Source organism: Netta rufina (genome assembly GCF_964035555.1).
Source record: "Netta rufina genome assembly, chromosome: Z".
Taxonomy (NCBI): domain Eukaryota; kingdom Metazoa; phylum Chordata; class Aves; order Anseriformes; family Anatidae; genus Netta; species Netta rufina.
The window spans coordinates 17,519,819-17,532,240 of record NC_140126.1 but is presented as its reverse complement, the minus strand read 5'-3'; the positions used below and the strand labels follow the sequence as shown (position 1 = coordinate 17,532,240).

The 12,422-nt window shown below is 39.2% G+C and overlaps 1 protein-coding gene across 2 annotated transcripts in view; it reads right to left on the bottom strand.

The window, feature by feature from the left end:
* ZSWIM6 (zinc finger SWIM-type containing 6) overlaps window positions 1-12,422 on the bottom strand; it is a gene marked incomplete at its 3' end in the record, with an annotated part of 112,703 nt that overhangs the window by 28,464 nt on the left and 71,817 nt on the right. For both annotated transcript variants that reach the window (XM_084304907.1, XM_084304908.1), the window contains exon 4: window positions 11,977-12,127. In XM_084304907.1, the coding sequence (XP_084161033.1) occupies window positions 11,977-12,127 (151 nt within the window). The remainder of the gene's footprint in view (window positions 1-11,976; window positions 12,128-12,422) is intronic.

Genomic DNA, 12,422 nt, shown 5'->3' with positions numbered 1-12,422 from the left:
TACTAAAACTGTCATATTGTGGGGAGGAATTGTCTATTTTGGTCCAACAATAATACTCTTGATCTGGAAAAAGCCAGCTTTGCCAAACCAAGCTTTGGTTCAATCAGCCCTCTTTCTGGAAACATGTAGCTGTCATTCACCTTTAGCATGCCTCATATCATCAAAAAAAAAATAAAAAAAAAGTTACATTATTGCTTTGCACAGTGCGTGCCTTCCTTTACATACAGGCAAACATCAGTACATTTGTATTTCTCAGTAAACAACCATACGTCTAAATTCATGGAGGAGTAAGGGTCAGCATACCTTCATACTGATCCAAATTTAAACATGTAAACTGAAAAACACTAAGAAGTATCCAGTCATTGTAAAAGCAGGTGTTGTAATCACATATCCTATGTATGCATGTATTTGTGAACCTAAAGAAGTGCAAGGAATGTATATAGACTCTCCATAGTGATTAAGCATTGCTTGCTTTTTCAGAACTCCCATTATGTTTTACTCTTACCCCCGTAAATGGGAGGGTGGCGGTGGAAACTATTTTACTGGGGGCTAGGGCATGGGGCATGACTGAAGATCCAGTGCATGATTATGTGTGACTGATTGCAGTCCTCCCAAGAAATCTGCTTTTCCTAGAATTATTATGCTACCTTGCTGTGCAACTATGCTTGGGTCGGTATTTCCTCATTTACAATACCTTGTATTACCAGTGTCTGAAACTTGGACCTTGCCCTAAAATTTTACATTTAATATACTTAAGATCAACACATTCATTTGTAAAATCAAAATATGCAAGAAACAGATGCACATCTACTCTAACATTCCTTTGTTCTTCCCACTGATGCATATATGTTTCTTTAAAAATAAAATCCCCTAAAATAGCAGGTTAGTATCATTTTATCGTTTCAAAGAAAATGGAGCCAGGTAATCATCATCATTCCCTTTGTGCAACAGACAGCTCAGCTTCAGCACTTGCTGCACACTTGCTACTGTGCCTCATTTGAGCCTCACCAATTCAGTTACAAAAGCATCATTTTCCAGCATTGGGAGTGTCAGAATAGAAACAATAATAGGAGACAGAACCTATGACCCCTTTAAAATAGAAGTGTCAGCAAAGGATTTTAAAGTGGTTTACATCTGGTTTTTAAACACATGCACTTTCACTGGGACAGCCACTTGGAAACCTCAAAGAAGGTAGTGTTTGGTATTTATTGCTTCTTAATGAGAAGGACAAGTGGCTTCAGAATGACTGGCAAAGCCACCTCCCTCCTGGAAGCACAGAGAGATCTCCGCTAGAACAAAGCATAATCAGGAGTCCCACTGGAGAATGTTCCAATTAAACAGTTGCTTTTATGGAATAGTGAAGATAGGCAAAGCACTTCAATACTGTGCTCTCCTCAATAAGAACCCCAAGGAAAAGTATTCACAGTATTCAGATTGGTCCAAGCTGCGATTTAATTCATAAAAACAATTCCTTAATGCACTCTGGTTTCTCACTGCAGCCTTCAGGAAAAAAAAAAAAAAAAAGAAAAAAAAACTTGCTATGGGTGCTGTGTTTCTTGGAGAACAGAATGTTTCATTTTGCTCTAATTCATTCTATTACTGAATTAAACTTTGATGTATTGGTCTTGACAAGTGCTTCATGCTGATTGTATTGTGTATGATAGTATAATCACTCCCCATGTATTTCACACTAGCTGGCTGATTAATGCAATAGATTACCTGCAGCACTGATGGCAAGAGAGAATCATTGCCCTTCTGCACACTAAACTATAAATGTGTTGGAGAGAGAGAGTGTAGGTGTAACACTGGAACAACAACAAAAAAAACAACAACAAAAAAACACCATCTAGTTCCCTAAGGTCTCCTTTCCCTCTGACTGCATACCTCTGCTCCAAGGGTTAAGTCATACATGAATTTGGCTAAAATTTTGTTCTAAGCTATCATCAACTACATGCTCTGATCTGTGTGTGTCAAGTAACAAAAACTCTTGCTCTGGTCTGCCTACATTTCAACTTCTAGCACAATGGAAACAGGAACTAGCCACACACTTCGGTCATTTTGCATGAGCCCATTGTACGCTGTCTTTAGTTTGTTACACAAACTGCACTAGCAGTATGCCATAACATAACATTTAACCAAAAGGTTTCATAAAATAACAGAAACTTGCTTGGCACTGACATTACAGTCCCCCTGGGAGAGCATTTGGGTATCTGTCACATGTCGATTAAACATCCCTCTATGCACTTCCAATATCCTACTTTAATTAAAGTTCTCTATTATTCACAGAATGATTAATCCAATTGCTCACAAGCAATCAATTTAAGGTAAAAGCATTGGCAATACTAGTACAAATAGTACAAAAATATTCTTTTATGATCATCTTTGTGTGTTTCTTTGCAATTTTTTTTCAGTACAATTCCAATATTTACAACCAGGTGGTAAACACAAACAGTGCTCTTGCCCAAAGCAGACATTAGCTATTTTATCAAATATTTTGCCCAGCAATCCACTCTCAGGAGTCTGCTTTCAGAGACTTTGACAGTTTTCAAGAGAAAAGTTGATGTGTCTACTAACTATAAATAAAGTATCCTACCTCTAGTTAAATTTGTGAATGAATTCCTCTCACTTCTTTTCTTAGGAAGGTACACACTTGTAAAGCTTAAAAAGAATAAAAGAAGATACCAATAAAAGAAAGGGAGGGAAGTATCTCTCATTCTTCGAAAAAGCAGACCAAGTGCAAATACTCCATTGCATGGTGGGAAAGGTCAGAAAAGAATAAATACGATTACTGCTACAATGCTCATTGAACCTAAACAGCCTTCTGCAAATAAATAGAAGCTAAACAGCCCAACACCTCAGCCTTCCAGATGGAGTTACTGTGTTAGTAGACAAGGAAAGAGTAACTGATGTCATCTACCTGGACTTGTGCAAAGCTTTTGACACTGTCCTACATAATATCCTTGTCTCTAAGTGGCGGAGACATGGTAATCCATGTGGTGGATTACCGTGTGGTAAGGAACTGGCTGGCTGGTCACATTCAAAGAGCTGCGGTCAATGACTCCATGTCCAGGTGGAAATCGGAGACGAGCGGTGTTTCTCAGGGGTGAGTACTGGGACAGGCACTGCTTAAAGCTTTGTCAGCAACATGGGATTGAGTGCACCCTCAGAGGTTTGCCCACAACACCAAGCTGTGTGGTGTGTTCGACACTCTGGAGGGCAGGGATGCCATCCAGAGGGACCTGGGCAGGCCTGAGAGGTGGGCCTGTGCGAAACTCATGAGGTTCAACAAGGCCAAGTGCAAGGTCCTGCAGCTGGGCTGGGGCTATCCCAAACATCAGCACAGGCTGGGTGGATACGGGATTGAGAGCAGCCCTGAGGAGAAGGACCTGGGGGTGTTGGTTGACAAGAAGCTCAACATGAGCTGGCAATGCGTACTTGCAGCCCAGAAAGCAAACTGTATCCTGGGATGCATCAAACCAGCGTGGCTAGCAGGGCAAGGGAGGGGATTCTGCCCCTCTGCTCTGCTCTTCTGAGACCCCACTGGGACTCCTGAGTTCAAACTCTGGGGCCCCCAGCACAAGAAGGACACAGAAGTATTAGAACAAGTCCAGAGGAGGGCCATGAGGATGATCAGAGGGCTGAAGCACCTCTCCTACAAACACAGGCTGAGGGATTTGGGGTTGTTCGGCCTGGAGAAGACAAGGCTCTGGGGAGACCTTATAGAGGCCTTGCAGCAGCTAAAGGGGGCAACAGGAAAGCTGGGGAGGGGACTCTTTGTCAGGGAGTGGAGTGATAGGACAAGGGGGAATGGCTTTAAACTAAAAGAGGGGAGATTTAGATTAGATATCAGGAAGAAATTCTTTACTCAGGCAGTAGTGAGGCACTGGAACTGTTGCCCAGAGAAACTATGGACGTCCCATCCCTGGAGGTGTTCAAAGCCAGGTAGGATGGGGCTTTGAGCAACCTCATCTAATGGCAGGTGTACTTGCTGATGGCAGGATGGGTGGAACTAGATAGTCCTTCAGGTCCCTTCAAACACAAATCATTCTGTGATGCTATGGTTCTAAACGGATAGAACACATTCTGATTGCCTAGTCTGAATTCCTTAATACACCAAGGGTTATTTGTTCCTGGGTTATTTGCAGCTTCAACTCCAAAACTGATGGTTGAGTTTTTACAAAAAACAGTGTATTACACTTTTTTTTGTTGTTTGTTTAAAGTTGCAGTTTCAAAATCTAGTACAGCTCTTGGTTAGCTGTTCCAGTGCCTGGTTACTGTGATTCAAAACTCTAATATTATTTTTAGTTAAATTTATACAGTTTAACTTAATATTTTCAACTTCTTTGTGTTTGACGAGCATCTTCACTATCAAGTTTTTAATCTATGTAGGTACCTAATCACAAGAAAGGTCACCTTTTTTCTTGCTTTGACAGGCCTAAGACAACTGTGATTCTTGCATTTTTCACTTTAAATAGCTCTTCCAATTTTTCAGTTATTTTCCCTGTATCCATTCAAGAGAAAACTGGAAAGCTTCACATGGTCAGATTGCTGGACTGCAGTAAAGCTCAGAGAAGTTAGTCATTCAGTAACTCCACTCCATAAGCCTATCAATTCTCTCTAGCTCTGGTATTTACTAGAAGTGGTAGCAGAAAATTAAATGACAGATTAACATTAGAGAGGAAAAAAAAAAAAAAGAATGAGAGGAAGGAAAAAAATAATGCTAAATACCTGTCTAGGTTCATAGTAAAACTCTGACCTTAATCATGGAAGTCACAGTTCCACAGTTAGGGCAGTAATGAGATTGTATCAGCTCTAACACAGAACATATTTTTTATTGTTATCTAAGAAAATTTGTGAGTAAATCAGTTCAGGATCTTAGGAATAGAAACTTAAACAACTTTAATGTGGGTACCTAAAAAAAATTTGGCTCCTACTGCAGAAGTACTTTCCATCCAACTCAACTAAATGGAAACCCAAATGTTCTGTACAGCATTAAAAATAAACTCTTCAAGCTATGCTTACACACTGGAATTACTTTTACCATTATTCCTTAAATCTGATAAATGCAGTTTTACCACATGAAAAAATACCCTCCTTGAAAATAGCTCCCATCTATTGTCATACTACAGCCAGCATTTCTAATACCATTATGACAGATGCCAATAAACTTCTACTGTTGGTAATCGAGGAAGAAAGAAATTGCCCTCAGAAAAGATGGACAGAACCCATCTCTGCAGAATGGCAGCCTGGCTTCATTCACCATGGAAATGAAGGTGACAGCAACAATTGAGACACTCTAGGGCCATGACAGCAATTGCTTTAAGTTGTCACTCATAACTCAGGCCTTAGAGCAGCAAAAGTGTCCTGTGATGCTAACTCAGAAGTACTGTTAATTTACTGCCTCCAATAGTATAAATCATTGCGATACACTGACATATATTAACAGCTTATTCTTGTGAAAGGGCAGATGCAACCTCAAGTGCATGAACTGAAGGCAGACGTTTTGTAACTGTATGGTAACCACACAATGGCCGCTAAAACAAAACAACCCAACAGTAAGAAAGGGATTATCAATTAAGCAATGACAGCCCATTGGATATGATATATTTGTAGACAAATATCTAAGACACCACTCCATCTAGAATTCTCACAATTGAGTAAAGCATGGTGTATCCCATGTCCTTTGAAACTTGAGTATTCCTACAGCTTTCACTTCAAGGCCAAAAATACGATATGTGCAATTGGTTTACCTAAGCTAAGAAATCTTAAGGTTACTTTATTTTATGGAGGTGCAGGAATCATGTAAATACGGATATATGCCTAGTACTCAAATCTGAAAACTGCAGCCTTGCCATACTATTTCAGAAATACCACTAAATATGGGGAAACGTCCATATTTCAGCCATATACTGATCCTACACAGGGATTGGACAAAGTATGCAGCTCTAGAAAAACAGTGTTAGAGCACAAAAACTGTAATGAACGCTTAACTTTAGTGATTCTTTCTCATGGCAGCCCTGAAGCAGTCACTAAATCTGGCATTAAGAACGAGTTTCTCCAGGGGCACACTGGCAACAACCCTGTCCGCTTTTGTCCTTTTTCTCCCTCCCTTAAATACTAAGCAGAGATAATCTGTTCAGAACAGCTGGCATGTCCCATTCATACAAGTTTGTCTCTCTAATTGCAAAGGGAAGGAATGCCTGAGATAGAAATATAGATGGAGAATATAGCTTCATTTAGTTAAGGTTAAAAGAACATAACTTGGTATTTTCCAGAGATGAATATAAACTTGTATCAGAAAAAAACCAGAGCGATTTTCAAATCAAGAAAGCATTATTTAACATTCAATCATTAGTTTGCTCATGGCAAAATTGTAATTAAATCTCTCTTAATTAATCAGTAACGATTCCTTGCCTAAATTCAGCATTTAGAATTAAGTCTTAGATGAGGAGCAAAGTGTTACTAATAAAATTTTAGGCATGATTCTTCAGGAAGTATGTTCCATTATTTCTCCGCATGACATAACCAAGTAAAATGATATTTTAGTTTTAAACTTTAACATGAAAGTACATCACTAATCCAGAAAATGGCTGAAATACCAGCAAACATGAACTCAAAGTAGACCGCCTAGATGTTATAACACTAAAAAGCAGCTCATGGTAGGTCTAAATGCTAGCTAAAAACTGCTAAGACTAAGAGTACTAGAACTACTAGGCAAAGACATGTTATTCTGCTCAGGAAATACCTTTATGAGAACAACTCACTTGGTGTGCATAAGAGGAAGCATTGTTAGAAGTCACCAAGGAAAGCTTTATGTCACAGACAAAGGTCATGGCAATATTGTAAGAGATTCTGATACTCAAGAACTTTAAATACCAACACGTGGTAGACAGTAAAAGCCTATACATTAAAGTGCAGAGACCCAGCTGGATGTACAGAATGCCTTTTAAGTTCTCCTTAATTTTGTGAAACCTAAGCACCAACAGAGATCATGTTAAGAAGGATGAAAACCCAGAACACATTTGCCAATTATCCATAGCCCTGACTTGCAGGAGCTCTCTGGAGCTTCCCCATGACACAGCCATCATATTTTTGTTCCATAAAAAGATAATCCTTGACTTAAAAAAAACAGCTCTCCTCCGCCTTAAACTGTTCCTAAATATCAAAATGGAGTAAATCTGCTAGAAATGTTTGTTTTGAAACATGCAAATTACATGAAGTTTCTTCACAGCAAAGGCAAGCAAGAGGATATAAAGATACTGAAAATGGTAGTTCACAAAAAAAATATATCTGATCCTGTAATCTACGTGTTGACAAGCTGTTGGGCTCCATCACTCTACCAAGCAGTAGATACTTGTCTTAGATTCTTCTACTTGACTGCTTTCATCAGATTAAGCATCTGGGATTTAATTTAACAGTTTCAGCTTTATTAAGCTGTCACAAGAGCAGCCCCGCTTTGATAACAGTAGCTGCTCCAATTATGGCTTGGTTTAGGGTTGACAAGTATAATGATTCATTCGTGGCACATGAGAAGCAATAAAAGGTTGTTTTGCATTACAGCTTTAAAAATGTGGGCACTTTTTTCATTTAATTTGTCACTTAGCTTTTGCTAAGAGGACATTTAAATTGCAGTAAAAGGCAAATGGGGCTTTTAGTTTAAATGTAATCCCCATATTTAAATGATCTGTAATGGCGCAGCGTTCGAGTGGGAACACTATTGTTTCGCAGTGGGCCCTGATGGTGACATGTGACATTTGTATTCAGGTCCTGTATTATCCATGTGGCTAAAGGGCTTCCAATTTCATTTCACAGCCAGAAGCCTGCAGAAAACACCAATTAACTTGCAGATCCCATTTGCCGACAAAACTCAGCCTCTTCTCGATGTCTGGCATCTGGCAGTGCTCAACATTTAATTCCAAAGCAGAGCCTTGCAGCCCTCACAATCCCTGTGCTGGGGCACAAAGTCAATTTTTCCCCTTTTATTAAGGAAATCTTTTCACTTTTCTAGACCACAAGCAACTTCAACTTGATTTTGATGGATGAATATTAAAGAATTACTGCTGTAGTATGATTGCATGGACCATTTTTTTCCCTCTAGAGTACAAAGAAGGTTAACTGACCTTTCCTTGAAATCAGAGATCTCAGTTCAACAGGCATCAGCAGATATTTACTGTACATTTCCATATTCTTCCATTTTATCAATGCAATTTAATTAAAATGGCAAACCAAGGGGCTCCAGATAATTAATCATTCCAATAGACTGAAGTCTTCAACCACAGTTGCTGAGAGTTAAGCACCTAAAGATCAGCATGTGGAATTTACCTACCGAGACACCATTTAAACAGCAACAACACAAAGAATTCCAGCTCAGCTCTAAACTCTGGAAAGTGTGTTCACGTATTGCTGTGGCAAGTTAAAAGTGTTCACCAGTGCATCACTGAAGTCACATCTACATTCTTCTAGCATGAAAAGCATATGAGCAAGGCTAAAAAGCATACGAGCTTCAGCCTGTAATCTTGATCTTTCCAATACTGCGCTTTTGGAGTTCCTTAAGTAGTATTTAGCTCAACCCATTCTTCGACATACAATGGGGGAATCAGCTGAGCATAATTATTATATTCTTCCTCTTGTTCTAAGGACTTTAAAAAACAACAAAAAAGCCTTACACACAACTGGCTAGTTAACTTGAGGCCTTTGAACTGTAAATTGCTTACTGAATTAGGACTTTGTATTAGAAAATTGCTAGGCTCTCACTTAGATGTGAAGTATTTATTTTTAATTAATTTATTTATTTAAATCAGCACCTTTGAACGCTCAGACCCAATCTGACTTCTGCTGAAGTCAATACAATTTACGATACACTTCAGTAGAAACTCTGATCAGAGACTAGAGTGTCCTTCCAGCACCCTTGCCAATGCTCAATGCCAGGCAGGAAGCATCAGTTAAATTCTAATGAAAGGCTCGAGTGACCCAGTCAAGGAGCAAAGCTGAAGTTATTTAAGTATGCTTAGAAACCTATGCCAAGATGGAGCTGACAAAGTGGCCATATGCCTAGTGGTTGGCAGACAGCATACCAGGGCAAGCAAGCAAGCCTTTATTAAGCAGAGTCTATATTTACATACTTCACATGTCCTAAAATCTTCCATAACTACATCAAATTGCTACTCACCTGTGAAATAAATGAGATCATAAATAAAGCAATTAAAAAACAAAAGAAAATACATATATGCCACTCCCAGATTACTCTAAGCAGATACCCAAAAAAAGTAAAGTATGCAAAGGCCTGCCCCACTTCCTTTATTGATATTTGAGTTCCCTGACAGCCTAGAAGATGACAACAAGAAAGGAAACCAATGTTACTTCAGAGCATAATGATACCATCACCTCTCAAAACCCACGTCCAAGTTCTCTCTGCCACTACCACCACAGATTGTGGGTCTCCAGCGACATCCTGCTCATTCTTCTGTATTTTGCTATTGTAAATATGGTCTGTCTTAAAACCTCCTTTGATTTTTATACTTTCAGATGTCTTTAGAGATGTATGTTTCACCCAGAAAAAGAGATGTGTTCAACTTGAATGAAACTCTGGGTGAGACCCTAGCCAAAACATGGCAGCAGCTTGTACTTTTCATATAAGCTAGAAGGCAAGCTGAAGAGAGCCACCCAGTTAAGAGCAATTTTCATGGAACTCGCAGTGCACCAGTGGGAGGAATCCTACCAGCATGGGGACACACTGGACAGTTTAGCCACATGATAGAGGATAGAGGTGGAAGAACCAAGCTATGTTCTGCTTTTAGCCTACTACATGCCTGACCTGGTTGAAATGCATTTGCACTTGAAACTGTTACACGACCAAAACACTTCAATACTGTTAGAGGAAGCAGAGCAGTGCAGGACCCTAACAGCAGGGTTTGCCTCAGATTACAAGTGCAGTACTGGTGAAGCTGGAGGTTGCACTGTGGCTTTCTGGGAGTGGCAAGAATAATTCTGATTAAATAGAGGTAAATCAATCAATTCAATCAATCTAAGATATTGTTTATTTGACGCTGCAGGCAGATTCCATTTCCTTCACCTTCAGACAAGGTACTGTCAAGAAGATGATGTTAATATGTAACTGATGAAACAAGAAGAGGAGCTGCTAAGAAAATTTAAGGAAAACTTTCAGGTTTATTGGCAGCATGTGGTTAAGGCTGTTACAGGTAACAGATGGAGAACGCACTTGTGCCTCTCCCACCACCTACCAGCTCAACCCACATAACCAACGGAGCACGACACCCTGCAGTTTTCAGTATGGTGGGATATGACATTTTCCTGCATGCATGTCCAGCTAAGCACATGTCCTGCCTGGCAAAAGGTGCTACTCCCCAAGCCAAAGCATCATAAAAATAACATACTAAGAGGGTTGTTACACTTACAGCAAAGTAGTTATATCTACACTCTCTGTAACACAGCTTTGCCTGCTCTGATATTAAGGCTTTCTACCACTTAAATCTATAATGTCAACTAGACAGCCGGTGCTTTATTAATATAATGCTTCATTTAGAGTGAACATAATTTATGCTAACATTATATATCTAATCTTAACCTCCCCAGACAATGTGCAATCGATCACGGTCATCTGTAACCTTTACAAGTGGGAAAACTCAAATTTTGCTTTTGACTTTTCCTTTCTAAATGAAGAAATTATTCTTGCTTTATTTTCATTTAGCTTTGTTTTGCACCTTTAAAACCTACCAAGGCCATTATGAGTTTTGGCTCTGTTCTCCACAGTGTTTACATATAGTCCCATGGGGCGTCATCTGTAAGTTATATATATGCATCTTCCATGCCACATAAGTCAGGAATAGCCATATGGGCCAGAACACATCTCAAGACAGGCTCCTGTAAGTCTAGACTTAAAGAGTCTTTGCAGAGTGTGTGAAAGCACAGGTAACTACTTTGAGTTCCACGAACCACAAGGCAATTTCATCTAGGCTGTGTATCTTCAACTTGCTTTCAGAAAGCCTCCAAGACAGCACCCAAAACCTTATGTATCTAAAGTATACCACATTAATCCTTTCACTCACACACTCTTTTAGAGAAACAGATTTACCACTGTATTTTAAATAATTCATGTTGTCTTTTATCACTTATCTTCGACATGCTTACAACACTAACTGGTTATTAGTTTATTCCAGTACATGCATATAAAAGCAATGTTGGTGGCTACTTAATATTTTTCACTCCTTTAAAATCTTGGTGACATTTACCTTCAAGTTGTTTTGAATTTCCTCACCCTACTATAAATTCGTATACATTTTGAGAACTTCTGAAGCAGCTACAAATAGTTCAAAGCTGTGTCATCGAGTTTCTGAAACACTTTAGAGCAAGTGCCCTCAGACCAGTTTAAGCATTCCTTGCCCATTTCAGCTCACATTCCTCTCTTTGTTGTCCAAGCCATGTATCTGGTCACAACTGACCTTTCCTGTAGAGAAGTGTTAATTGTTTCAGCCCTCTGTTATTTGATCTCCTTCCCTGCTATGTCTGCTTTCCTTTGTTGCAGTCTTCTAATACTCTTAATGAATCTCTCTTTTTTTTTTTTTTTTTTTTTTTTTTTTTTTTTGCCTTCTACTTCTCTCTGCTTGTGAAATGATTTCTTTCTTAAACTTCCCATTTCAGCACTACTGGTTTATATACCTACCCTCAGCTGTGTACACTTCCACTTTTCGCTTTATTCTTTTTAGATCCTCAGGTTACCTATAACCTGTTGCAACTGTACTTGTTTCACACCATGTCTCCTATCCTTCAACTGCATTGTCTCACGCAGTAGATCAGAAATTCAATTTCACCCAACCTTAACTGAACAAGCAAAGCTGCAGAAAACTCTAACCTGTTTTACCCAGTACCACAATAAAGTTTCCCTCCACCCCCAAACATATAATTGTTTCTTCATTATAAACATGAACACCTAGATGATTTTGAAGTCTGTGCATTTACCCAGTTCGTCCCAGAGCTGCCTATACTTGTCAGTCATTGCAGTTCCTTGTTGTCTCCAAAGTGCCAGACGAGGGTCAGCCATGAACTGTTCTGTTATCAACATCAACATGCGAGCTCCATTTGAATCTCTCATCTTTAGCATCTCTCGCACCTAGGAAATGAGCCTTTTAATACAAACTTGAAAAAAAATACACCACAGTACAGACAATACTTTTCAGTGTTAAACTTTCCAACTCTGTTGAATAAGAAATACCATTAATATATCTGAAGCGACATTTTTTAAGTAGAAAAAATAGTCTACCTTCCCAATTTTAACTATGATTTTGATTTCAGTATTCCATTGCAATTCTTCAGACACTTCTTCCACAAGTAACCCACAGGTGTATTACGCAAGCTACTACAAGACTATCATTTCTACAGGTTTCTCCAGCATTCTGAGGGTGGGG